We start from the raw sequence: 25811 nt of genomic DNA, 5'->3' as shown, positions 1-25811 counted from the left end.
CTACTCTCTCTCCCCCTGTGTGTGTATTCTCTCTCTCTCTCTCTCTAATCTGGTTCTGTTGTGCTGACTGAAGGGGAACCAGCTTCAATCCTCTCAAGTCGGCTCATTCACAGGAAGTCTGCGTCTGTCTGTCCATCATTGTTGAGCATTGAGGGTTGGTCAAAGTTCACAGCCGGACGACCTGATTGGCCGATGGGCCTCAGCGGACAGTTTACATATAAAGATTCTCGGACCGGCGCCCGTCTCCTCCTGTGATTGACAGCACACCCTTCAGTTCTCCACCACAGGTGAGTCATTTTAAATATCTTCAAACACGGAACCAGAACCAAGACAGTGTTCATGTATGTGTGGGAACTCTTCCAGAAGCAGATGACGTGTGTCAGTCTGATCCAAAACTAATTAAGCAAGAAGGAAAATGGAAATATGCATATTTATATATATATATATAAAATCGTAATTGTGAGCTTGTCAGAAATATAAATAGAAGACATGGTTATGTTCTTTGACTGTTCACTTGAGTTTTTTATTACAAACATCTACATTTGAAGGATTTTGACTGAAACAAACATTGTGCTGACACATTTATACACAAACACATTCAAAAGAAACATTTCAGTGACAATTGAAAAGAAGATTGTTTCAAGTTTAACACTCGTGTTTATTTAGTTATATATTATATCTTAGTTATATATCTTAAGTTATATATCTTAAGTTATATATCTTAAGTTATATATCTTTAGTTATATATCTTTAGTTATATATCTTAGTTATATATCTTAAGTTATATATCTTTAGTTATATGCCAAAGGGATAAAACAATCTTGATAGTTTTCACATATTCAGTAATTTATCCATCAGGTTAAAGGTTCAGTGTGTAGAATTTAGTGACATCTAGTGGTGACGTGTCATGTAAACTCAAAAGGTTTTAGTTTGTTCAGTCTGGACTAATGTAGAAAACATGGCTGCCTCCGTAGAGAGGGTCCCCTCCATGTAAATATAAAGTATTTAAATATAAAGTATTTAAATATAAAGTAGAGAGGGTCTCCTCCATGTAAATATAAAGTATTTAAATATAAAGTATTTAAATATAAAGTATTTAAATATAAAGTAGAGAGGGTCTCCTCCATGTAAATATATGGAGCGAGAAACACAACATGAAGCTGGAATCAGTGAAACTCTGAATTATCTTCTTCCACTTTTCATTATTATCATTGTTAGAGCTGATGATTGTCCAAATACATTTTTATCACATGTCCATAACTCAAGAAAAGTAACTTTTAAAAACCATGTGACTCAGATCACGACAGATGAAACTTGTGTTTTAACAAACATTCGTCTCCTGTGTCTCGTTCTCAGGCTCCTCTGACTCACGTCCACCTGCACCAACATGAGTCCAAGAAATGTTGTTTTCAAGAAGATCTGCAAAGACAAGTCGGTGAGTGACAGGTGACGTAACATCGGCCGCTGCAGCGTCAGGTCGGCCGCGAGACGCTGCAGCGGCCGCTGTGTTTCAGAGGGAAACTTCCCCTCTCGCTGTATAAAGCAGCTTCTGTTTGTCTGACTGATCCTCAGGAGGTCGACGCAAAGTCACGACAACGTGAGCGTCACCCAGACACGTGTGTGATTGACAGCTTTATGTCAGATTACAGCTGACTCTGCTGAAGTGTGTGTGTGTGTGTGTGTGTGTGTGTGTGTGTGTGTTTGATATCTAGTTCGGTTGTTTTCGGTTGGTTCTGTAGATGCTTGTTGATTTTCTTTTATTTCCGGTTGTTGGACGATGGATTTCACGACGATGCACAGATCTCATGATGTCAGATGTTCTGTGTTTTCTCCTCTTCAGGTCGGAGTGTACATGGGCAAGAGAGACTTTGTGGACCGTGTGGACTCAGTGGATCCAGTGGGTGAGTTCTAAAATACACGAACACCGTCCACCAGCAGGACACTGACCCAACACTCATGTCGATGGGCTTAGATAGGAGGGTTCATGTTCTGGCTTGTGTTAAAGGTGAAATAATGAATGATGAGTCACACACACACACACACACACACACACACACACACACACACACACACAGCTTTGTTTTTTTCTCTTATTACTGATTTACACACTTTTTTAAATCCGATATAAATAAATAATCACTGATGATGTGAATTAAACGAACAGTTCATCAGTTGCTCTCATCCTGAGTTGACTCTATACAGTTATTATACAACATGTTTTCAATATGTATTTGATGAAGTCACAGCAGCGTCCAACCTTTGCTGACGACTGCAGGATCGTTCTGTTTTTTAATTTCCTTAAGAGCTTTGACTTTTCTTTCTACCACTAGATGGCGTCATCCTCACAGATCCCGAGGCCCTGCAGGGGAGGAAAGGTCAGCGGCCAAACACATGGATCCAGGCTCAGGATCCGGGCTCAGGATCCAGGCTCAGGATCCAGGCTCAGGATCCGGGTTCAGGATCCGGGTTCAGGATCCAGACCTGAACAGATTCAGATCATTTGACTCCACTCTCTGACAATGTGATGTTCAGGGAACCAATGAAACCCTGAGTGTCGTGAACGTGCTGAGTTCCAGCAGCTGTATCACATATTCAAATCAAACCACATTTACCAGTGAGCTTCACTGAACCCTGAACACAGAACGAGTGTGAAGCCGAAGAGATGAGTGATTCTCGATACGGAGATTATCGGATAATTGACACAACTATACAAATACACAACATTTGTTTATACTTTTAGTTTTTTCCAATTGCTAAAACACGATTTTGCAAACTTTTGCAAATTATGCAGATACAGGAAACTGAAAAAGAAAATGTGTGTAAAGCATAAAATGTGTTCAGACTTTTGGAGACTAGAGGTTTTGCTCTCTGTGTGTCAGTTTAAATTATTGTGCTATGCATGTCACTTTAGTGTTTTAGCAATTGGAAAAACTTGAGCCTCTGGTTTCTCTTCTGCCCTCCAGTGTTCGTCACCCTGTCTTGCACCTTTCGCTACGGCAGAGATGACATGGATGTGATGGGAATCGCCTTCCGCAGGGAGCTGTACCTGTCGACCCGCCAGGTGTACCCGCCCCTGCAGGACCGCGAGAAAGGAATCCACACCAAGTCTCAGGCCCGACTGCTGCGCAAGCTGGGAGACAACGCCTACCCGTTCTTCTTCGAGGTGAGAGCTGCGGTGGAGAGGTCAAACCAACCTCCTCTCCAAACCGCTGTTCCTCCGCCAACGTGTCAAAGTGTCGAATTGTAATATTGTTTTAAATAAGTCAATAGTTCGTATGGACATTTCTCCTCTGAACTAATGATCACTTCACCACGATTGTCAGAATGTTGATGAAGATAAAACGTAGAAGAAAGAAGGATGAAGGAGGAGAAGTCTGCATCAGCACAGACTTCAGTACAAGCTCGGAGGCTTTTATTCAGATTTTCTCCCTGTAAATCCGTATTTTATTTTGAAGGTGATGTGTGTCAGGGAAACGATCACGGTGGAAATAAACAGGCTGACTGATGTGTTTTTGTTTTCACAGTTTCCTGACAACCTGCCTTGCTCAGTGGCTATGCAGCCGACGCCACATGACGTCGGCAAGGTAAGAAACCGACTCAGGATTCAAACCAGCAGCTGCTATGGATGAAGTGATCACATGACAGGACGGTGACGGCTCTTCTCTCTCGGTCTGTAGCAATGTGCCGTGGAGTTTGAGATCAAGGCGTTCAGCGCAGAGAGCCAGGACGCTAAAGTTCGCAAGCGGTGAGTCTGAGCTCGTCCGTCCTGCGAGAATACGGAGGTTTGCATCAACGTTTTAATGACGAGGAAGAAGAACCTGCAGGGTCGTCACACATCGCTGAGTCAGAGCAGACACTCAGAAAACAGTTTTCATGGTTACTCGTATTTGTTCTGTCCAACAGGAGCTCAGTGAAGCTGATGCTCAGGAAGGTCCAGTTTGCCCCAGAGAGCGAAGGAGTGGCGCCCTCTGTTGAAACCACCAGGGACTTTGTGATGTCTGACAAACCGCTGCACGTCAAGGCCAGTCTGGACAAAGAGGTGAGGTCACACAAAATCTAAAGTCATCGACTTATATTCAGTAACTTGTACAATTAGAACTGGAACACACAATGTTTGTCAAATATGCTTTCGGCCATTTGAGGTGGTTCCACTGATGTTTGTCCAAGAGTCTCCATTTCTTATTTGATGATATAAAAAGCAGCTGAGACGTCACGAGTGACAGCTCACGCTCACTCTGACCTCACATCCTGTTTTCAGATGTACTACCACGGTGAATCCATCAAGGTGCACGTCAGCGTCACAAACAACTCCAGCAAAAACATCAAGAACATCATCGTCTCTGGTAAACGTGACGCTCACTGAGATGTGTCACATGTCATGAAGCAGGATCTGGACTGAATGTCTCCTCTTGTCCTCCTCAGTGGATCAGGTCTCCACTGTGGTCCTGTACTCCAATGACACCTACGTCAAATCTGTGGCCATCGAGGAGTTTGGGTAATGGTCAGCACGCACAGCGTTCTCCAGAATTAATAAAGAGCGGTGTCGTTTTAATGGCTCCACACTGGCGACACCTGGTGGCCGGAGGCTTCGTGTCTTCAGGTCCTCCATCTTATCCATACGAACACGATATCTGTCAAAAGTTGAATGTGTAACTGTCTCCATGTCTCAGGGACTCGGTGTCTGCTGGGGCGAGCCTGGAGAAGACCTACACGCTGCTGCCCCTGCTGGCCAACAACAGGGAGCGGAGGGGCATCGCTCTGGACGGTAAACTGAAGCACGAAGACACCAACCTGGCATCGTCGAGCATGTGAGGAGACAACCAGCGTCCACGCAGAAAAAATGTTGACGTGTTCGATGGATCCAGAAGTTTCTGCAAACATGGTCGTCTTCTTCTCTTTCAGTGTCAAGGAGGGCGTGTTGAAGGAGGTTCTGGGAATCATGGTTTCATACAGAGTCATGGTGAAGCTCATCGTCGGAGGGTCAGTGTGTGTGTGTGTGTGTGTGTGTGTGTGTGTGTGTGTGTGTGTGCAGAAGCGACAGTCCACAGAATATTCACTAAAATGTTTTTCACCAATAAAAGGCTGAAATTCTGGGTCTTCGCTGAGTCGTTCAACATCACATCTGTCTGACCGAGGTTGTTGCAGGAAGACGGAGGCGGAAACGTGAGCGAGAGAGAGTTTGGATTTCACCGGGAGGAAGTGTGTTGGCTGAATCTTTTTCTGACGTGGACAGTGTCGATCACGTGTTTAGCTTCACTGGTCGACCTATTTGAGGAGTTCATGAATGGACAGAGGAAGGGAAACCAGCGCTGGAGGAACGATTCCACAATCTTAGCTAAGACCCAGAATATCAATTTGAGCCTTTTGTCGGTGGACAAAGTTTTAGTGAACATTTAGTGACAGGTTAATCTTCTGAGTTTACCACCTGCTCACAAACCCACATTTAGAAACATATCTTTGAAATCTCTTGTCTGTTCAAATCTTAATGGTGCATCTCTCTTTGTTTCCTTTTCATTGAGCAGACGAAGTTCTTTATTTGATGTGTATTTATATGAATCTGTTTGTTTCTGCCTGTTCTGACTTTGGTCTTTGTCTCCACCACAGGATGATGGGATCAAGGTGAGTTCATGTCCGCTCGTTTTCATTTATAGTAGCGACTCTGTGCAGCTCGAGTTCAGTGAAAAGAGAAAGATGCTCAGTGTTCTGTCCTCGAACCTTCCACCAGTCTGCTTTGGTATTTTAACCACTTATTAAATTATGTAAAGTTGTATCTCGTCAGCCCCCTGGTCAACCTTTTCCAGTCGCTTCACTTTGTTCGGTCAGACTAGATTCTGGGGGCTTAATATTCAAATGTGGCCGTTTCCACAGACGCTCAGTCGAGCTCAAAGCTCAACAGTCTCCCAGATATCAGCTCCCTGAAGATCAGAAATCAGAAAAGACGTTGAAATAAAAAAGAATCGTTATTCCTCCCAAAGTGAAGAACGCACCTGATACAGATCCACTCCGAAATGTAGGAGGTTCTTCCCTAATAAGTTTCATGTTGATCCGTCCATTCGTTTTTGTGTGATCCTGCAAACGAGCAGAGTGGAAGATCATCATATCTGTTGGTGTGTGTTGCAGTGAGGTGGGTCTGGAGGTTCCCTTTAAACTGATGCATCCTAAACCCGATGCAGGTGAGTCACAGTCGTTTTAAACCAGGTAACTCATTTATTCACACATGATGAATCATCTCGCTTCAACCTTCCCCTCTTTTGTTACTGCTGCCAACAGTGAAGGAGAGGTAAGACAGTAAATGTCCTTCTGTTCAGGTCGCTCAGGGACGGGATCATGTTCGTGGATCTTTTATCACTTCATCAGCTCTTTTTTTTCGTCCTCTATTCGCTGCTGTTTTCACCTCGTCAGCAGTATCAGCTTTCCTCTGCTGGGGTTTTGATTTAGTTTCAACACGTCTCTTTCTTTCCAGTAGAACTTGACTCATCTATCAAACATCCTCAAAAAGCCATCGATGAATTTTATTCCTCGTGTCTTGTGATCTTCTCGATTTGACTGTTAGCTGCTGCGGTGCTGCTCCATTTAGCCTCTATTTTCTATTCGATCAGAAGGTCGGAAGGCTCCGCCTGTTTCCATATACGTATCTCTTCTGGTTCAGGAAGCAGAGGATCATGGGTAATATCCAGTGTCAGTAGTGTTTCAGTTCAGTGGGACGACAAAGTCAGAGCTGCGCTCACATGTTTTTCTACACGTCATCACTCGGGCACAGAGCGCCAAAGAATATATCACCACATGTGGCTGCAGGGGGCGCTGTTGATCAGTTACAGTTACGTAGTGTTGATTGGGCTCTGTGATTGGATGCTTATTGACAAAATGCATCTTGGTTAATGTAATTTTCCGTCCGGTCTGACATATTCATTGTTTACTGAACATTAAGTCTGAGGTGCGTCTGGACTCAGTCTGTTCTCTCTGCTGTCGTCTGCAGTGAGATGGAGGAGGAGCTGGTGTTCCAGGAGTTCAAGCGTTCCTACCTGAAGGGGATGATCGACGATGAGGATGAAGATGGAAATGTGTCAGGTGGCGACGACATGGCGCCCAAAGAGAAATAGAGGAGAGGGAGTCGACCGGGTGATGACGGCTGAAACAAAGGCAGCTGGGAGTTTGAGTGACCTCAGAGTCTTTGGTAGAATAAGATGCAGCTAAATGAAAGGGCCTTCCCTTTATTCAGCAGGTGTCAGTCCCAGCTGCTTTCAGACGTCGAAGTCCGCAACGAAAAGAGTGAAGTGAATTTGTGCTTTTAGAAACGTCCTCAGGAGCTAAATCTGTAAATGTTCAAACGTGTCCAGTTCATTTTGAATCACAAAGAACTCAGAAGGTGACGATCTGTTTTAACCATTTGAAATAACTTATTTTATTAGTTTCCTCATGTCGACTGTAGAACTGCTGCCGATTGCTCCAGATTTCCTGCAGAAACATTTGTATGATGCTCGGTGCGACTGTGCAGCGTGAGCTGTGTGACAATAAAAGCTGAATGATCCATCCTCGCATCGGCCGCTCGTTCTTGAGGTGGGGGGGGGGGGGGGTTCATGGGATGTGCAGCAGTGAACGTGCGTCAATCCACGCAACGTCATAAAGATGGATGACACGTCTCCACTTCCTCCAGAAATGAAGCCAAAATTTCTCAGATGTGAACGCTGCCATCTTGTGGACATGACATAATTTGCAGTCAGTGCTGTCTTCCTCCATCCTCCTGGTTTCAGACTCCAGGTTGTTATTTTTTACTGGATAGACGAGGAAGTGGAGCTGTGTCGTCCATCTTTCTTCACCGTCTGAACAACCAGGGTGGCCATTTTGGCTCAGTGTATTTGAACAAATCATTGCATGTGCCACCGTTTCGCAGAAATGAGATGAAAACAAACACAAGTTAAAAACAGGTCGTCCGTGAGTCGTCTGGATCCAACTGTGACTGTTTTCAAGTAGGTCCTCTTCCTCCTGTGGCTGTAAAGCCGAGCTGTAGCTTCTGTTGGACATTCATTCATTTCCCTGAGGGATCAAGCTCCTCTTCAGACGCTGCGTTACTTTTGTCTGAATTAAAACGACTGAAGGAAAAGAGTGAATCAGTCCCTTTGGTTGCAATTTAATATCTTTTTTTTTCAAGTATCACAACATATGCGTTATTAACATTCTATTATTAACAGTGAAATGACACAAGCTCTAAAACTGAGCTGCAGCTGATGTGATGAAAATAAAATGTTCTCTCTTAAAGTGTCTTTAAAGCCAGATCAGAAATCCAATCTGTTATTTAAATACATGATCAAATGCAGGTTAAATAACGACTGAAATTATCTCCACACTATTTTATTTTTGTGCTTCATCTGTGTCACACATTGTTTTTTCCTCAGTCTCAGTTTCTCCACGTTTCCAGAACTTCAGTTCAACAGACTGTTTATTTACAAAGTTTATTAACATGATGCGACAAAACTACCAAGTAAATCGATATTTAGTGAAACCTTCACTGAAGAAGAGGCTGCACATTCAGGAGACAGACTGGTCTTCTGATGTTCATGACACAAAGACTAATATCACAACTTTATTCTCAAAATCAAATAATGTTTTTTCATCAACATGGCCTGTGTCGTAAATAACACACACAAAAATAACATGTTTCAATGCAGATGTAATGTTTGCAGTCATAGTTTAGCATGTTTGCTCATTGACACTCAACCTGTAGGTAATGGAGGGTTGATGATGAAAAGTCACCAGAATCATCTGAACTAAATTTCACCAGAAATCATTGATTTAGTTTCTGCGGTGGAGCGAGAGGAGAAGTCAGTGTCATTTAATCAGCACAGTAATATTTGAGTAACAATTCACCACCTTCCAACAACCTTCTCTACAACAAACCAGATCTCTTCCACAAAAGGCTCAGGTTTAACCTTCAGTCATCCAGGTCACGGTATTTCCAGACGATGTACAACTGGACTTGCTTTTGTTTAAACACAAGAAAGTCCAGCTGGTTACGTACACTAGTAAAAATCTTGACTGTCATCACTTGCCTCCGACTGAGTGACTTTTTGAAAACTCTATCTCCCCTCCTTTAAAACTTTTAGTTTGAAATACACATAATGTTTGATTGGCAAGATGAGGATACTTCATCTACAAATGTGCGACTGACTGACTGGAGCCTACTAAGGTGGAGGAGTGGTGGTGTGTGGAGGACCATCCCAGCTGAATTGTTCCTCCGTGTTTTCCTCTGTCCAGAAACCTCGACCAAAGGGAATTTGGCAGGAGTCAGGGTGCAGCAGATACCCCGAGAACGTGCTGCTGCTCTCACTGTCGGTGTAAATGCCGTTGGTAATATTGTTCTTCACTTGCAGCCACACCCGGTCTCCTTCAGTGAGGTGGAGGACGAGACTCTGGCTGGCGGTGGCTTGGTTTGTTGCCTCTGTTGTTTTGACTACAGGTTGGTAGTTGAGGAACAGGCCGACCTTGAGTGTCCTGAAGGTGACTACCAGGTGGAAGGAGAAGACGTAGGTGCCATTGTAGGGGGCTCTGTAGATGCCGGAGAGTGGGTTGAAGTGTTCAAACCGGTTGAAGAGGACATGTGGGAAAGGAATGGGCCAATTTGGGATGGGAAACGATTGGTTGATACATGCAGAGAATGCTGATTGGATGGCTATAGAACAGGGACCGGGAGGACCATTGATGCCATTGATGCCCTGGTCGCCTTTTGATCCCATGGGGCCCTGTTCACCTTGGGCCCCAAAGTCACCTTTGTCCCCTTTATACCCCTTTTCTCCTGGTCTCCCATCAGTGCCGGTCATTCCATCAGTGCACTCACAAATTCCTTGCTCACCTTGGTCACCCTTCTGGCCATTTAGCCCGGGGTCGCCAGATTTACCTAGGTCACCTTTATAGCCCATCAAACCTTTAGGTCCCGCAACTCCATTAACCCCAGGCAGGCCCCGGGCTCCAGGTGTTCCAGGGGGGCCTTGTGGACCCTGTGGACCCTGGTCACTTTGACAGGTGGCAGGACATGAGCCGGTTTCTCCCTGGGGACCCTGTGTACCTGGCGGCCCTATGACACCTGTGTCTCCTTTCTCCCCTATAAACACAAACATCGAGAATTTTTGCATCACATTTTAGCATAACATTCAAATGGTACAGCATGAAGCTTGTTAGAATCCTGACATTTTCAAGTCTGTGGTCCCGGTGCCGGGACGAGGCCACATCCACCATGATGATGTGGTCAATGAGCACGACTGTCGGGAGAAGACAAAGGGCTGAAATGGACTCAATTGTAATTGTGCTTGATTTCTACTGCCTCAAATTATGTCGAGCGGCAGATCAGGATTTGGGATTTTGAACTGAACAGGTTCAGTCACATCCCCACGGACTACTTTATCGTTTTAAAGGTATTTTTCAAGTCTCATTCTGGAGATTGGGACCTCATCTCGGGTTAATCTCGTAGTTTAGAGCAATAACAGACTTTTTAAGACGTGAAGAAAATGAAGTGATTTGTAAGTTTGGAATAGCATCCTGATGTAAGCAGAGTCATGACGTCATGACATCTTTACTCAGATGATCTTTCTCATAATCACCTTTAAAGCCTCGTGAGCCTTTTGTCCCGGTGAATCCAGCATGACCGACCTGCCCCTTCTCCCCCAGGTCTCCCTTCTGACCTGTAACAGACAAAGACAGAGACGCAGGAGTTGACCTGAGTTTATGTTTTGTTGTGTGAACAGAGATCAAGTCAACCGGCAAAATGAAAAAACAGAGGCTTGGCTGGAGTCTTGAGTTCCAACATGTGTAGAAGCTAAACAACAGGTGAATGTCCGAAGCACTAATAATTATGTTTTGATTGATGATGTCAGCAACTCGGTACCAACATTTCTATGGTAAGTTGTTGTTCCGTCTCAAGGTAAACTTTTTCCCACAGTCGGGAACTTGTTTGTCTGATTATTGCGACACCACACAAACTCACAGTAATTTCAGAGTGACCAGGTGTGCTTATTTAGCTCCACCCACATGCTCATGCAGGCTCCTCCCACTGTTATAACAATCTCTCTGCTCCACATGGCGAGATAATCTTCAGCCCAGCCCCCGTCAGGAGTTCAAACCTGTAGAATTTAACTTTTTCTTTTTCCCTCTCTGGCTCCATCTGGAGCATAAATCACATGTGTCTGCAGAGGGCGCTATCGCTCGGTAAAGTTACTTAATGTTGTTTTAGGTGATATGACACCACTGGTCTCCCTGGTAGCGGTGAGGGAATCAAACGCGTGGGTGTTCACGTCAGTGCAGAAATGTGTGACTCACCTTTTATCCCCTGACGACCTGTGAATCCTGCTCGACCTTTGAACCCAGTCATTCCTCTTCTGCCAGGACTCCCGGGTTCACCTGCTCAACGAGGAACGGTCGGGTACGTGTTAGCATGAAGGTCTTGAAGGGGAAGAAAACTACCAACCTTGGTGTTAGCGCCTTGCTCCATTTATATCACAGTCCTCACAGACACCAGTGGTTCTCAGACTTCATCGGTCACCATCATCTGATCTTTATCAAACATTAACGCTGCTGTGTAAAGTTTATCTTTATGAAAATATCTGAGCGGTGACCTCTATTTGCCTTTACGGCTCTTTCAAGGCTTAAAGCAGTACAGGCTGAGATAATGTGACATTTAGACAGCAGATGGCGGTAATGCACCTTTACCGTGATTGCCAATCAACCAAACAGAAGAAGAACAATCTTTAAGTGGCCATGTTCTCCGTATGTTGAAAGAGATTGTGAGATTTAATCATTTTGGAATAAATAACACCAGCTGTTTACACCGCAGTGATCACAACAAACATGAAATAGGAGTAGAGAAAAGACGCGGGCAACTTAAAGTGGTATACATGCCTGAAGGGCCCCGGTCTCCACGGTCTCCTTTGGGTCCTGTGGTGCCTTTACAGTGCGAACAGATGCAGAAAAGGGGAACCTGCTCGATGGGCGGCGGTACTGGTGAGTTCAGGAGGATGTCGCAGATGGTTGTATCAGGTTGTGTCGGGAGGGAAGTCAGCATCCTACTGTGGGAGTTTGGTGACCACTTGTCTGAGCCGGACAGTGGGTAGGTCTCGGGGTCCGAGGTGGAGTTGTCCTCTTTGCTGGACTCTGTGGTGGTGTTTGGTAGCAGCATGGCAGAGCAGAGGGAGGACAGGGCCAGGAGTCCCAACAGCCTCGAAGACATCTGCAGCAGGGGGGGTGAAGGATGAAGAGTAAGTCTCTCCAGAATCAAGTCTCATTGCTTTTGTTTGGCACCGTGTCTCATATCCAGATAAAAAAACTGATGAGATTTAACACGCTGTCACGTTTGTGTGTTTGTCGGACAAATCACAAATCTGATCGCAGTTGTTTTTGTTTTGCGAGCGACTTGAGGAGTCGACTCACCTCCTGTCCAGAGGGGGAGCTGATGTATCTTCCACAAAAACTGGAAGAACAAGTGCTTCTGCGCTTTAGCAGTTTAATTACAATTCATTTGAAAGATTTATAACAGTCCACACACAACAAGTTTAATGGTCTTCATGGCTCTAATCCAATCAGAACGGACCAGAGGTGTTTAAAGGAGCTGGTTTATGTTCCCTTGACGTCTCAGCTCTGAAGTTGTATTTATGTTTAGAGTCTCAGCTAAACCTCGACATAAAAATCTATGAAAACGTAAATCATAGAAACGTCTGTCTGATCGAAAGGTGTCAGGAGCTTGTGAGAGATGAACAAACAGTTTGTAAGTGACAAAACTTTAACATTTGAAAAGTTCCAACTCAACAACTCGTTCACTCCAGCTCCGCTCAGGTGTCAACAGGATTCAGCTTTCAGAGGTGGATGAAAAGAAGTTTTACTAATTTCAAATGAAATGGTGAATTATTATTATTCATCATCAAATGGATTAATGATCTTGGGATAAGGAAAACAAAGTGAAACTGAAATATTTTTTGAAAACTAAAATCTTTCATCGTTTTCCGTCTCTTTTACAAATTTTACTTCTGCAAAGTAAATCAACCTTTTACACCTGAATTTAAGGGGAAAGAATAAAGAAGCTGATCTAGATCATATTGAGAACTACAAACTAATTACAAACTAATTTGCTTCCAAAACCAAATCCTAAAACTCACCGCTCTGTCTGAGGTGTGCAGTCCGGTCTGCAGAAGGAATTGTGTGAAGATGAGCAGGTGGGACGAGGCTTTGATTCATTTATAGGCCTCGCCCAAAACAAAACTTCTTTCTTGCTCCTCACCGAAGACGAGGGAGGGGGACGCTCATCGTCATTGTCCTGTTGAAGGAGAACTGAACCTCCTCCCTGTGTCGTGACCTCCTCCATCATGAAACAGCAAAAACCAGTGAATTCTGAGCAGAAAGAAGAGACGCTCTGTGTTTATCTCTCCATCAACTCTACACCTTCTTCTTTGTCTCTCTCTCGTCGCTGCCGTCCACAGCTCCTCGGAAACCTCTGAAGAGTTTGAGACACAAAGACTCTGCGATGAAACTCTGAGTTTATGTTTTCAACACCAACACGTTGCTCTGAGCTCATTGCTTCATTCAGAAAATCAAAACCAGTTTCACATTGAAAAACAAAAGTGGATCTGTGTTTATCAAACAGGGTTGGGGACTATTTTCAGCAGCTGGGTGTGTGTGTGTGAGTGTGTGTGTGTTTCTTCTTTTCTCTTTATTAGTAGTTTTAAATGGTGGTTCCAGTTTTGTCGTTGCTCCCTCTCTCTCTCTCTCTTCTTCAAGTTTCCAGATATTGAAGCACAAACTGTGAGAAAATGTACGAAACCAACAAAATAACAACCGTGGATTTCATGATCCTCAGAGGACGATCGTTCGGTGCATTATTTACACCCCAATGAAATATTACATTCAACTGCACTGAAATATTATTCAAGCTGAATCAATCAGTGGACCTGAAACTTAAATAATAATAAGGTCAACATCTAAACTGGTGAATTTCAGTCTGGTGCCTCTGACTGTTTCCTGGTTCTTTGTTTTCTTATCTTCGCAGTCAAATTATTCTTAACAAACTCTGAAGTCAGGTTGTAGCTTGTTTGTGTTTCAGTCAGTGATACAGTAATCGAACCAGTCGTTCACAAAGAGCAGCCTACTTGTATTATTAGCACACTGAACAGCAGAGGACAATTCATTCTGTAACACTTCCTGTGGGATTACATGGAGACATGATCCTGATCAACTACTTACAAACAGGAAGGAGCTGAAACTTAAAACTGTCAGAGACTGAGACCACGATGAAATATCAATTCTGCGTCAGAATATTCTACGTTTTATTTTTTTGCAGTTGGTTAAATAAGAAGCAGAAATGATCAGCTCGGTGTTTTTAAAGTGACATGAGTTTGTTCTGCAGACAGAATCTCATAACCTTCGAGCTCATGGAGGAGAAAGTCACAAGCAGGAAACTGGTCTGAGCACAAAGTGGCGGGCGGCGGAGGGCCTGACCTCAGACCAGCTCACCCCGTGTCCCCCTCCGCAGCTTCTGCTGCTGTCAGTCGCCTGTGGAACCAGAGACGCCTCCTCTATGTCTCCAGGCCAGCTTTTATTCTGAAAAATCAAAACAGCCGAGCACAAAAAGGTAAACCGAGCCGAGGGAACGAGGACGAGTCATGAAAGAGGAACAGGAGATGAATAGTTAACCTTAATAAGTGTCCTGGTTTCCACAGCCGGCAGCGCCCAGCGAACAGGAGCTGCGTCCATGTTCCCCGAGGGCAGTGACGGGTCACCTGAGGTGAGCTGAGGCCCGACAGACTCAACACAACACGTGTGTGTTAGAGGACACGTGACGCACACACAAGCACAGGAACTCCACACTGACACTGGGCTGCTGCTCCGGGGCTCCACATTCCTCCAGATGTTGAGCTTCATGATGTCATGTGTCTGTGTGTGTGTGTGTGTGTGTGTGTCTGTGTGTGTGTGTGTGTGTGTGTGTGTGTGTGTGTGTGTGTGTGTGTATGTGTCTGTGTGTGTGTGTGTGTGTGTGTGTGTCTCTGTGTGTGTGTGTGTATGTGTCTGTGTGTGTGTGTGTCTGTGTGTGTGTGTGTGTGTCTGTGTGTGTGTGTGTGTGTGTGTGTGTGTGTGTATGTGTGTGTGTGTGTGTGTGTGTGTGTGTGTCTGTCTGTCTGTCTGTCTGTCTGTCTGTCTGTCTGTGTGTGTGTGTGTGTGTGTGTGTGTGTGTGTGTCTCTGTCTGTCTGTGTGTGTGTGTGTGTGTGTGTGTGTGTGTGTGTCTCTGTATGTGCGTGCGTGTGTGTGTGTCTGTGTGTGTGTGTGTGTGTGTGTATCTGTGTGTGTCTCTGTGTGTGTGTGTGTCTCTGTCTGTCTGTGTGTGTGTGTGTGTGTGTGTATCTGTGTGTGTCTCTGTGTGTGTGTGTGTCTCTGTGTCTGTGTGTGTGTGTGTGTTGACAGTGGGGGGCTGCAGACTGTGGACTCTCAGTAAACACTGTTAGTTAGTTATTAACGGTAGAATCACTGTGAAGCGTCGTCTCTGTCCAAAGCTCCGAGTCTTCACACGTAAGTATGAAAACACTCGTCCGACTTGTTTCTCTGAGTCGTGGCTTCGTGACGTTGTGTTGAGGAGGTTGACTCGCTCCTGGTCGTGCGACCTCTTCCTTCAGCTCACGGCTCAGAGGTCGTTTCAGGGTTCAGACAGGGAGGGCCCCCTGCTGTGAGGAGCCTCGTCAGTCTCAGCTGTCGAGCGATTCTCAGAACCATTTTAAACATTAGGACAAAAAAGAAACTGTGTGGTTGTAAATTTTATGATTTTGTCTCCAGAATTCATTTTTTTCACCCGGTTTGATTCTGTAAGTCACGTCAACGTCAACGCTCACATGTTGTTTATGAATGTTAATGTTCGTGTTGCCGTCGCGGCTTCACTGGAGACGCTGAGTAGATCTAAACACGATGACGTCTCATTGGCTGCAGGTTTGACTGACATCATGTCCCGCCTCGTCCTCTGTGTGTCCATCACTGTCGCTCTGTGGTCTGCGTCAGTGCTCAGTGTCTCAGGTGTGTATGGATGAATTACAGATGTACAACCACTCGTTATTCTGACTGTTTGAAAAGTCTTAAAAAGATCATTTCACTTCCCCTTTTTATTTGTTTCATTCTGCAGCTAATACAGCTCGAACCTAATGATTAGCTAATTATCATATCAAGAATTATTTCAGCCGCTGAGAAAAATGTGATATAGATAGATAGATAGATAGATAGATAGATAGATAGATAGATAGATAGATAGATAAATAGATAGATAGATAGATAGATAGATAGATAGATAGATAGATAGATAGATAGATAGATAGATAGATAGATAGATAGATAGATAAATAGATAGATAGATAGATAGATAGATAGATAGATAGATAGATAGATAGATAAATAGATAGATAGATAGATAGATAGATAAATAGATAGATAGATAGATAGATAGATAAATAGATAGATAGATAGATAAATAGATAGATAGATAGATAGATAGATAGATAGATAGATAGATAGATAGATAGATAGATAAATAGATGGATAGATGGATAGATAGATAGATAGATAGATAGATAAATAGATAGATAGATAGAGATAGATAGATAGATAGATGGAGAGGAATTAAAAATGTGCAGGAATATTAAATATCGAATATTAAAGTTAAAAAATAAATAGAAGTTAAGCCGTGCTAATCGTCTATACAAAAACTATATAAAAACTAGAAGGTAACTGTAGAAATAAAAATGTTTTATACAACTATAAACTATATTAAAGATATTAAAAATATCAAGTGACCGTAGAAGATTGGGAGAAATGGGGATAAAGGACTGTGCAATTAAATGAGGCTGTAAACAGATGAATGAAATTAATAAAATTCTTCTTTCATAACGAGCGACTGGACGTGACACAGGTTTTAGATTTAATCTAAATTCCAAACTTGGCTCTCAGGAGTTTGTCACCTGGCCCTCAGAAATGTAATTTTTTTTTTTGGGGGGGGATAAGAATTACCAAAAAAAGTGTATTATCTTTATTATTTAATCCTCATACTTTTCATGTTCTTGCTCTCATCAGTTTGTGATTGTATTTAAATGATTTTACCTCCTCTTCTTCCAGTAGTTTGGGTTTTATCTGTCCAGGTTTTGAGATTTCTGCTGTTAAAGTTCTCAAATGTCACATTGAACATTGCAACATCAAACTAGAACTATGTGCACGGAGAAGGATGGAGGTGTGGAAGAGCTGGATGGTGCCTCATGTTTAATCCCCTGCGTCCCTCAGTGTTCTCGGACCCTGCTGAGGCTCGAATGCTGCTCCGCTCCCGTCGGGCCAACTCCTTCCTGGAGGAGCTGAAATCCCCCTCGATGGAGCGGGAGTGTGTGGAGGAGAAGTGTAACTTTGAAGAGGCCAGAGAAATCTTCCAAACCAGGGAAGCCACAGTGAGATGAATTTACACCATTTTACAAAGATTCTTCCATTTAATCCGTTTAACTCAGTTCTTGCTTCAGAACCAGTCTGAGCAGTGACCTCTGTTGGTTTGATGACTGAAATGCATCAGAGAGAGAAGGTTCTGCAGAACCGAACCACACGTGTCTCAATTCAGGATCCAGATCCTCTGGAGGTTGTGGCCTCCATGGTCCACAAAGACCACCTCCTTCTGGTGGAGAGGATTCCGTGACCAGCTCATCCCGCTCTTATTGCTGTCGCCTAGCAACAGAGCTGCAGCTGGACACAAAGATTAAAAACTGATTTCTCTCACGTTCCCGTCAGTGAAGCTGTTTTGTGTGTGATCACTTTGTCTGAGTCGCAGCATCATCGGGAGTTTCCACATCGTAACTCAGTGTCCTGCTCGTTACTGATGAAGCTTCATCACTGACGCTGTTGTTTTGTGTGTTAACAGCTGGAGTTCTGGACGGTGTACACAGGTGAGAGACGTGTCCTCTGGTGTCAGTAGCTGATCACTTTGAAAAACTCCATCACTGTTGTAAAAGTTTCCACGTGTCTGTTTTCAAAGTTGGTGCCGTCAGCGTCTCGAGCCCAAGTCTTGCTCCTGAGTTGAGGCTACGTCGTAGTTTCGCACCTAGCCATCGTGAGCATTCATAGTTGTGCATATAGGTGTGTGCGTCGCTTGCAATTACACCACCGAAACACTAGTGGCAGTAGAGATTCTGTGCTGCAGTGTCGAGGTTATATATGGTCATAATGTTTGGGTTATATGAACGAGCTCGTCTCTCAGCTGATGACTGAGGACACTGATCAAACGGGACAGACTTGACTGCGTCTTGCAGGTTTTCAGTATAATTCTCGTGATCTGACTTTCTCAGATGGGAACCAGTGTCGCTCCAACTTGTGTGTTCATGGAGCCTGTGTGGACCTGGACCAAGCCTACTCCTGCCGCTGTAACCGTGGATACGAGGGCAGATACTGCGACCAACGTGAGTCTGATGTCGATGAGGACGATTTTAAGTCTCGGGCTGTTTTTGTGAGCACAGAAGATTTCAACTCTGGAGGAGCGTCAGGTTCCAGCGAGTGGTTCCGAAAACTCCTTCGACCTTTAAAGCTCCAGTGTGTAAGATTTAGGTCAAAGGATCTATAGTTAGAAATTGAATTCAGCTGCAACATGAAGCTTCACCACTAGATGTCGCTTTCTTCCGCACACTGAACCTTTAAGCAGAGCTCCCTAACTGACTGTGGTCCAGACCCAGACCTATAACCTGTATCAGACTGTCCCCTTAAATTAAAACAACCCTTGTTTCAGACCACTTGATGATTCTCAGCTACACGTTGGTGCTAGTTGAGTATTTCTAACCTTATTTGTGACCGTGCAGTGACTGACACACCTCTATGAAGAACACCTCTCTCTCTTCTCTCCCCTCTCTCCTCCCCCGCTCTCTCTCCTCCCCCGGTGGAGGCAGATGTCTCCTCTCTGACTCTGGTTCTTGAGGTTTCTCTCTGTTAATGAGGAGTTTCTCCTCCACAGACTCAAAGTGCTGCTCATGGTTCACCTGTTGGTTTCTCTACATGAAGAAGATCTGAAGCTCTTCACCTTCTCTGTGAAGAGTCTGGAGATCATGGATGTTAGGATTTGGTGCTACACAAATAAAACTGAATTGAATTGAATTGAACATAAATCCTATTAGATCCAGATTTGTATTTGGATCTGCACAGAGTTGCACACACTCATGAATATCTGTCCCCTGACGTTGTCCTAAGTTTTTCATCAAGAATCACAAACTTCCCTGAGAAATCAACAAAAATGTCTCATCTCGCACTAAATCCTCTGATGCCTCAAACATCCTCTCACCACGTTTAATCTGCCCAGTGGTGTTTGTGCAGCATGGGGCTCTTCACCCAAACTGCAGCCATAGAAATACACACAAACATGCACAAATCCCTGTGACACAACGGACAACTCAAAGAATCACATTTGAGTCAAAGCCTCATGAAAACTCTTCTCATCTGAGTGTTGACGTGTAAAATTCCTGTCGCTCAGTTGTAACCGCCACTAACTGCTCTGTGGAAAACGGCGACTGTGACCATGAGTGCACGGAGAGCGAGGACGGTCTGACGAGGAGCTGCAGCTGTGTGAGCGGATACAAACTGCACGACAACTTCAGGAAATGTGTCCCGAGAGGTGAGAAACGAGTCAGTTCATTTATCAGCTCATGTGCACTGATGTCACTTGTGTGCTCAAGAATGACTTGAGGTTCATGCACAAATACAATTTATGTGTTTAAATGAGAATGACTGCACTCTCTCCCTCACTGCCTTGTCACTGAAGGTCCCTCGTCCTGTGGTCGGCTGCTGATCAGCAGGTCGTCCTACACCAAACCCATGGATGGTCTGCTTCCGTGGATTGTGGGAGGGGAGGTTGGGAAAAAGGGGGAGAGTCCCTGGCAGGTAACGAGACATGAACTGTGGCTGCTTCTCTATTTGTGCTCAGTGGGAGGAAGTGCACTGTCGTCCATCTTTATTTACAGTCACTGCTCTGGGATCAGAGGTCAGGATCAACCTGAGTGTAATAAAACTCGGCTGCTTGACAATTAATGTTGTTTGTTTCCCGTAATGCAGAAAAAGCACTTTCACTTATTTAACTGAAAAACAAACAAACCATCGGTGGACATCATAAGACAACAATCAACAAAGCAGAAAATGTATTCGGATTCTTTTACCAACTAAATCTATTTATGATGTTTTCATTTAAAAATTAAAAATTATTTGGTTCATCAAAAAGTTAGATTCGTAGACCATATCTGATCAAACCACGCCCGAGTTTTAACTTTGATTGTTGTATAATCAAAGACGTTTCATGATATATGATGTAAATGTTAAATGACAAATAAATATTTAACTGTGGTGTTTGTTCATGTGCAGGTGCTGCTAATGGACTTCAGAGGAGCTTTTGTTTGCGGCGGCGTCCTCATCGATCAGAGCTGGATCCTGACGGCCGCTCACTGCCTCAATTCCAACCCAAGATTCAGAGCTCGACTCGGTGAGTTTTCACTCTGCTCAGACCAAACATTAATCAGGCTTTCCGAAAATCTTCAAATTAAATTTCCTGAAAAAGGTGTTTTCTCTCTGTGGGCGGAAACTAAAGGTGGGACATTGTGACGGTCAAACCCTGTCGCTCAAATAGCTTCTGCTTGAGCTTAGATTTAATCTGCTCATGCTCAAACGGTGTGCTTGCACTCACATTTCCGGAGCTCCAGCTACTTGTGTGCATGTGAAAGATCTGCCCTTCGATTTGATCCTGTATGGATGTGCATGTACCCAGTTAAAGTAACCGGCCGTACAGGATTCTCAAAGACATAAAGCTAATGCACCCACAAGGAGGGCGGGGCCGTTTTACTCGTCAACACTACAGGTGGCATTCCATTGGTTGAGGAATTTTGACAGAGTTGTTTGAATTCTAAAGCAGAGGAGAAATCTGACAGCAGACGATTCATGCACAAACCGAAGCAGAGTGAGGAGAAGAGCTGAAGCTGGATCACAGGAAATGTGAGTGCAAGCAACTAAATACCTGAGCGCAAGCACAAGCATGTGATATTTTAGTGAGAGCTCGGGGTTTTTAGTTAGAGCATTAGAAAATCTGAATGTGAAATCAACAAGTCCTGAACTAAAAGATTGTGCTCCTAAATAGAGAGGGGGAAAAACATTCTCCTACAGGAGATCACATCGTATTTTGCGTGAAAGCAACAGGCACAAAGCCCCTCCTCTAACAGATATCCTGGGAAAACCCTGTGATCTATCTTCAGGTGACTACGAGCGTCTCAGAGATGAAGGCACCGAGGTAACCCTGAAGGTCATCAAGACCTTCAAACATCCAAAATACAACAGCAAGACGGTGGACAACGACATCGCCCTCCTGCGTTTGGAGACGCCCGCCCCATTCTCCAGTTACATCATTCCTGTTTGCCTGCCGGGACAAGATTTGGCCGAGCGGGTGCTCCACCTCAACGGCACCATCACCGTGGTGACAGGCTGGGGCAAAGAAAACCAGAATACAACCCACTTAAGCTCTGCGCTCAACGTCATCAAGGTCCCCCTGGTGAACCACAGCTTCTGTTCTCAGCAGATGGCCAACGACATCTCCGACAACGTCCTCTGCGCCGGGATCCTCGGCCAGAACAGGGATGCCTGTGAGGGGGACAGCGGCGGACCGATGGTCACTCTGTACCGAGACACCTGGTTCCTGGTTGGCCTGGTGTCCTGGGGCGAGGGCTGCGGCGGGAAAGACAAGCTAGGCATCTACACCAAGGTGTCCAACTACAACGAGTGGATCAACAAAGTGCGTGAAGAATGGAACAACCATCCACAACCACCGTCAGTCATCTAAACCACCTCCACTTGATCCAGTCTGGTTTGTTAAATTCATTAATACACTTAAATAAAGTCATCCTGTCTAAAAATGGCTGAAAATAAAGACACCATCACACCCGAGTTACAGATCAGTTATCACATGGATTTTGGTCCCCAGAGGATGAATCCCACTGTTTCAAATGATTCTCAGATTTTTCTTCTAGCTCCACCAACAGTTTGATTCATATTTTGCTTCAGTCAGTGGTTTCATTTTGGCGTCATTGGTGGATATTGGGAGGAATTCATGAACAAACAGATGTAAATATTAACGTCTTGATGAAGGTAATGAAATGCAATCAAACCCCGCCCCCTACAAGTTGTGAAGCTGAGTGGAGCTTGGGTCATTGTTTTTACAAAGTCGCAGCTGTGCTTAATTACCTCCACTATGTTTGAGCAGAAATATGGAAACACTGCCAAACCGATTTCCTGGAAATTGTGTGGCGATGTGGAGCGCGACCCAAGAAAGAACCAACAAAATTTTGTTGCTGACCAAGGAAAAGAAAAATGTATGTCCGTCTTTGAGACCGTGAGAACATTGTTCAACATTTTCACTGATTTCTGAGAATAATTCATTGATCTACTTTGAAAAATCCGGCATGTTGAGAAGTGTGTGTGTGATTCGGTGCAGATCTAAATAAAAAGAATCTGGATCTAGTGAATTTAATTGTGGTTTCATGATGTGACTGTTTGCGTCGTCCACTTTACAAACTATATTCCACATTTCAAAACTCGCTCTGAAGCAATCACAATATTCTGACTCCATCAGTCGCACACTTTTTTATATTTTGAATCAGTTGGAAGCACAGAGCTGGTTCCTGAGTATGCAGAGTTTTATTTCATCTCCACATATTTGCACTTCAACAGTCGTAAAGGGATACAGAGCATGTTCAGGCCGAATGTGTTCATGTGTGCAGAAGGCCTTTGTTTTACAGAGCTGCAAACTAAAGCCAGCAGTGTTTGTGTTCATCTCCACAGACTCATGAGAAGAGGTCTGACGTGCTTTATTAAATTGTTATTTTTTAAATTCAGTTCCAAACCGCAGCATCACTGAGCACAGTCCCTGCACCATCAGACAATCCATCATTTGTGATTTGACAACAAATAAAAAAAGAGAAAAATATAAAGATTTTATTTTTCAAAACCAAAACTGGAAAGAAAAAATATTTGTAGTGTCAAAATTTAGAAAAAAAAAAATCAATGATACAACTGAGATTTACAAACACACACTTAATGTTCACGTCACATCACTACAAAGTCTGTCTGTTGCACGCGTGACATGAATCGTCGTTAGTGTAACCACGATAAGAGCTGTTAAAAACAAGTACTTCACTGATGTTTTTTAAGTATTTGTGATTTGATCCAAATAAAAATGTGGATCAAGTGAATTTAAATGTAGTTTCATGAGACTGTTGGTGGAGGGATGAGCTCACACTGATCACAGATCTGTTCCTTCCAACCATGCAACTAATCAATTATTTGTTTAATTACTGAAATGTCAGAAAACAGTTCATGTTGCTGCATATTGATTTGCATTGTATCAGTACACATTATATACCACAGTATTAGTATCACTGTGCAATCCTCCCTTTTGGTCAAATGGTTTATTTTATTCTATAAATGTACCTGATGGATTAATTAATACGAGTTAAAGTTGTTGATTTCACTATCAACGTGACTAAATTACTAAAATATCAACAACAAATCTTTCATTATGGACAAACGATGACTTTGATGATAAAGACGTAAGTGCTCTAGTTGTTTAGTTGTTCCTGTTCACATCAACATATAAAGATCATTTTGAATCTAGAATCTATGGCTCATTAAGTTTAAATATTCACAGTCAGAAAAGACGGAGATCAGATCAAACTGCAGCTGCGGCGCTGCAGCGGTGGACAGAGAGAGTTCACTTTCAGAGCTGTACGAGGGTTTTCAGCGTAGATCAGGACTCTCCTCGTCGTTTATGCAGATCATGTTCATATCTCTGCAGCTGAGACATGAAGCCGGGGTTCGGATCAATAACATGACGAGCCGTTTTCACTCTCTAGCAGATCAGAGAACAGAAAACAGAAGCAAGTGTTATTAAACCTTTAGATCAGCATCAGTTCACTTTAGACTTTGACCCTATTGTCATTATTGTTGCCAGACATTTAAAGTTGGCCAAAATATAATGAAGCCCAACCATCAGCTACCAGGCTCCTCTCCTGTGGAACCAGCTCCCACTCTGGGTTCTAGAGTCAGACACCATCTCTGCATTTGAACTTTAAGACTTAAAATGTTCCTCTTTGATAAAGTCTATAGTTCTGGATCAGGTCCTGAACCATCACTTAGTCATGCTGCTATAGGTCGAGACTGCTGGGGGAACTCCCATCATGCACTGAGGGTTGTTGGGGGATCTGGATCCAATCCCATCTGACATTGGGTGAGGGGTGGGGTAAACCCTGAACAGGTCGCGAGCGGATCACGGTGCCGACATACAAATAGAAACAAGCATTAACAATCACCTGTAAGGCATCTGTCAGGTTCAGCCTGCGGTGCTTCATCAGGTAGGCGATGCAGATGGTTGCCGAACGGCTGCGTCCGTTCTTGCAGTAGACGACGCTACGTCCTCCGCGGTTTGCCTCCTTCTGGATGGCGTCGGCACATCGGTCAAAGTGGCTGTACAGGTCCTCGGTGGGGTCATCGTATACGGGCACTTGCAACTTGGTGATGTTAGTGGAGGGGAACGGCTGCTGCTTGGACACATTGATGCAGAGCGTCACCTCCTCCTGCTGGAGGAGCTCATCGCTGCAGGCAGCACGGGCATTACTGATGAACAGAGTTTTAGTGACTTTACACAGCTGCAGCATCCTGGTCAGTGTGTGGTGGAACTGACCCTTAGAGGCTGAGAAAGAGAAACATGAACAGTTTGTTTTTGATTTCAACCAATCATCCAGCTCTGTGGTGGACAGGTTGGTAACATGTAAAGCCAGCTGGTCATGATTATACGAGGTGGTGACAGTTAAAAGAAACCAGCATTGATGAGAACTCTGGTGTCACCGAGAAGATTCAGGTGCTACTCACACTCATCCACCCCAACTTCCTCTATTTCGTCAAAGTTTAGGGAGAAAACTTTATAAACAGATATTATATATTATAATATATAATATGAACATGTCACATGAGCATGAGACACTGTTTAAATCAGCGCTACACGAGTCACTGGTAAATAATGAAGTATAACTCATTTTTAGAACAAATCATTTCCTGATGTTGTTTTGTCTCTGTGTTCTTTCTGTCTTGTAAGAATAACTGACAAGTATTTACTGTTTGGATGTTCTCCTCATTTTGACCTTTTTGCAGACTGAACAATAACTGTTAAAAACTGACTATTAATATTATTGACTGACTTAAACTTATCACAGAGTAAAATGTTCCACATAAACAAAACAAGACACACGTGCAAACCTGCACGGAGACAGAAACATCTTGAATAACGTGAAGTAGAGACTCTCACTCACCTCCAGCTGTCAGAGGATCTGCTGAGTTAAACTCTGTCTCTGTGGCAGAGGACAGTGTTCCCTGTTAAGTCCCCCCCCACCACCACAAACACACACACACACACACACACACATATACACACACACACACACACACACACTGCTGCTATATTTACTGCACACACTCTGACAGCTGCTGCTCTGGGTCCTAATGTTGCTCCACTTCACCACTGACGGGTCAAAATCACATACATATATATATATATATACATAAATATATACATACATAAATACAGTATATATATATATATATATACATAAATATATACATACATACATATATACATACATACATATATACATACATACATAGATACATACATACATAAATACATACATACATAGAGACATACATACATAAATACATACATACATACAAGACATTTTATTTTATAAACGGTAAAAGCGTCGAA

General features: G+C 43.7%; 4 protein-coding genes across 8 annotated transcripts; 2 read left to right on the top strand and 2 right to left on the bottom strand.

Moving 5' to 3' along the window:
• Window positions 1-85: 85 nt before the first annotated feature.
• On the top strand, window positions 86-7528 carry saga (S-antigen; retina and pineal gland (arrestin) a). Of its 2 annotated transcripts, XM_069511455.1 has the most exons (16): window positions 86-287; window positions 1357-1435; window positions 1841-1901; window positions 2331-2375; window positions 2964-3163; window positions 3525-3584; window positions 3678-3745; window positions 3904-4039; window positions 4259-4343; window positions 4423-4495; window positions 4671-4808; window positions 4903-4980; window positions 5605-5619; window positions 6121-6173; window positions 6271-6280; window positions 6977-7528. In XM_069511455.1, exons 2-16 carry the CDS (start codon window positions 1388-1390, stop codon window positions 7098-7100), a joined length of 1194 nt encoding a protein of 397 aa, XP_069367556.1. In that variant the 5' UTR covers window positions 86-287; window positions 1357-1387; the 3' UTR covers window positions 7101-7528. The 2 variants fall into 2 exon arrangements, with proteins under 2 accessions (XP_069367556.1, XP_069367557.1); XM_069511456.1 differs by lacking the exon at window positions 6271-6280.
• A 1040-nt stretch (window positions 7529-8568) lies between these two features.
• LOC109645861 (complement C1q and tumor necrosis factor-related protein 9A-like) lies at window positions 8569-13665 on the bottom strand. Its single transcript, XM_020111531.2, has 5 exons — window positions 13137-13665; window positions 11887-12214; window positions 11308-11388; window positions 10593-10673; window positions 8569-10096 (listed from the first exon to the last, which is right to left on the bottom strand). The coding sequence occupies exons 2-5, from the start codon at window positions 12212-12214 to the stop codon at window positions 9180-9182; spliced, it is 1407 nt and encodes a 468-aa protein (XP_019967090.2). The 5' UTR covers window positions 13137-13665; the 3' UTR covers window positions 8569-9179.
• proca (protein C (inactivator of coagulation factors Va and VIIIa), a) lies at window positions 11363-22521 on the top strand. Of its 4 annotated transcripts, XM_069511442.1 has the most exons (11): window positions 11363-11410; window positions 14381-14605; window positions 14694-14758; window positions 15950-16033; window positions 17285-17442; window positions 17904-17928; window positions 18328-18438; window positions 19497-19637; window positions 19785-19903; window positions 20378-20495; window positions 21259-22521. In XM_069511442.1, the coding sequence occupies exons 4-11, from the start codon at window positions 15964-15966 to the stop codon at window positions 21837-21839; spliced, it is 1323 nt and encodes a 440-aa protein (XP_069367543.1). In that variant the 5' UTR covers window positions 11363-11410; window positions 14381-14605; window positions 14694-14758; window positions 15950-15963; the 3' UTR covers window positions 21840-22521. The 4 variants fall into 4 exon arrangements, with proteins under 4 accessions (XP_069367543.1, XP_069367542.1, XP_069367541.1 ...); XM_069511441.1 differs by lacking the exon at window positions 11363-11410 and having other exon boundaries at window positions 14360-14605; XM_069511440.1 differs by lacking the exons at window positions 11363-11410; window positions 14381-14605; window positions 14694-14758 and adding an exon at window positions 15395-15538.
• Window positions 22522-22674: 153 nt separating this feature from the next.
• On the bottom strand, window positions 22675-25451 carry dusp28 (dual specificity phosphatase 28). Its single transcript, XM_069511505.1, has 3 exons — window positions 25360-25451; window positions 24364-24743; window positions 22675-23903 (listed from the first exon to the last, which is right to left on the bottom strand). Exons 2-3 carry the CDS (start codon window positions 24706-24708, stop codon window positions 23802-23804), a joined length of 447 nt encoding a protein of 148 aa, XP_069367606.1. The 5' UTR covers window positions 24709-24743; window positions 25360-25451; the 3' UTR covers window positions 22675-23801.
• Window positions 25452-25811: the final 360 nt, after the last annotated feature.

This window comes from Paralichthys olivaceus, chromosome 16, assembly GCF_024713975.1.
Source record: "Paralichthys olivaceus isolate ysfri-2021 chromosome 16, ASM2471397v2, whole genome shotgun sequence".
Classification (NCBI taxonomy): domain Eukaryota; kingdom Metazoa; phylum Chordata; class Actinopteri; order Pleuronectiformes; family Paralichthyidae; genus Paralichthys; species Paralichthys olivaceus.
Note: the sequence above shows the minus strand (reverse complement) of the source record. Positions and strands in the feature narration are given on the sequence as shown.

Bases quoted from the DNA above. Each gene is read 5' to 3' on its own strand.
- saga (XM_069511455.1), top strand. From the start codon at position 1,388: ATGAGTCCAAGAAATGTTGTTTTCAAGAAGATCTGCAAAGACAAGTCG. The intron at 1,436-1,840 runs GTGAGTGACAGG...TCTCCTCTTCAG, and splicing joins AGATCTGCAAAGACAAGTCG to GTCGGAGTGTACATGGGCAA. The intron at 3,585-3,677 runs GTAAGAAACCGA...CTCGGTCTGTAG, and splicing joins CGCCACATGACGTCGGCAAG to CAATGTGCCGTGGAGTTTGA.
- LOC109645861 (XM_020111531.2), bottom strand. From the start codon at position 12,214: ATGTCTTCGAGGCTGTTGGGACTCCTGGCCCTGTCCTCCCTCTGCTCT. The intron at 11,389-11,886 runs GCATGTATACCA...CTCGTTGAGCAG, and splicing joins TGGAGACCGGGGCCCTTCAG to GTGAACCCGGGAGTCCTGGC. The intron at 10,097-10,592 runs GTGATTATGAGA...TTGTGTTTATAG, and splicing joins AGGCTCACGAGGCTTTAAAG to GGGAGAAAGGAGACACAGGT.
- proca (XM_069511442.1), top strand. From the start codon at position 15,964: ATGTCCCGCCTCGTCCTCTGTGTGTCCATCACTGTCGCTCTGTGGTCT. The intron at 18,439-19,496 runs GTGAGTCTGATG...CCTGTCGCTCAG, and splicing joins GGGCAGATACTGCGACCAAC to TTGTAACCGCCACTAACTGC. The intron at 19,638-19,784 runs GTGAGAAACGAG...TTGTCACTGAAG, and splicing joins CAGGAAATGTGTCCCGAGAG to GTCCCTCGTCCTGTGGTCGG.
- dusp28 (XM_069511505.1), bottom strand. From the start codon at position 24,708: ATGCTGCAGCTGTGTAAAGTCACTAAAACTCTGTTCATCAGTAATGCC. The intron at 23,904-24,363 runs GTGATTGTTAAT...CTGATCTGCTAG, and splicing joins ACCTGACAGATGCCTTACAG to AGAGTGAAAACGGCTCGTCA.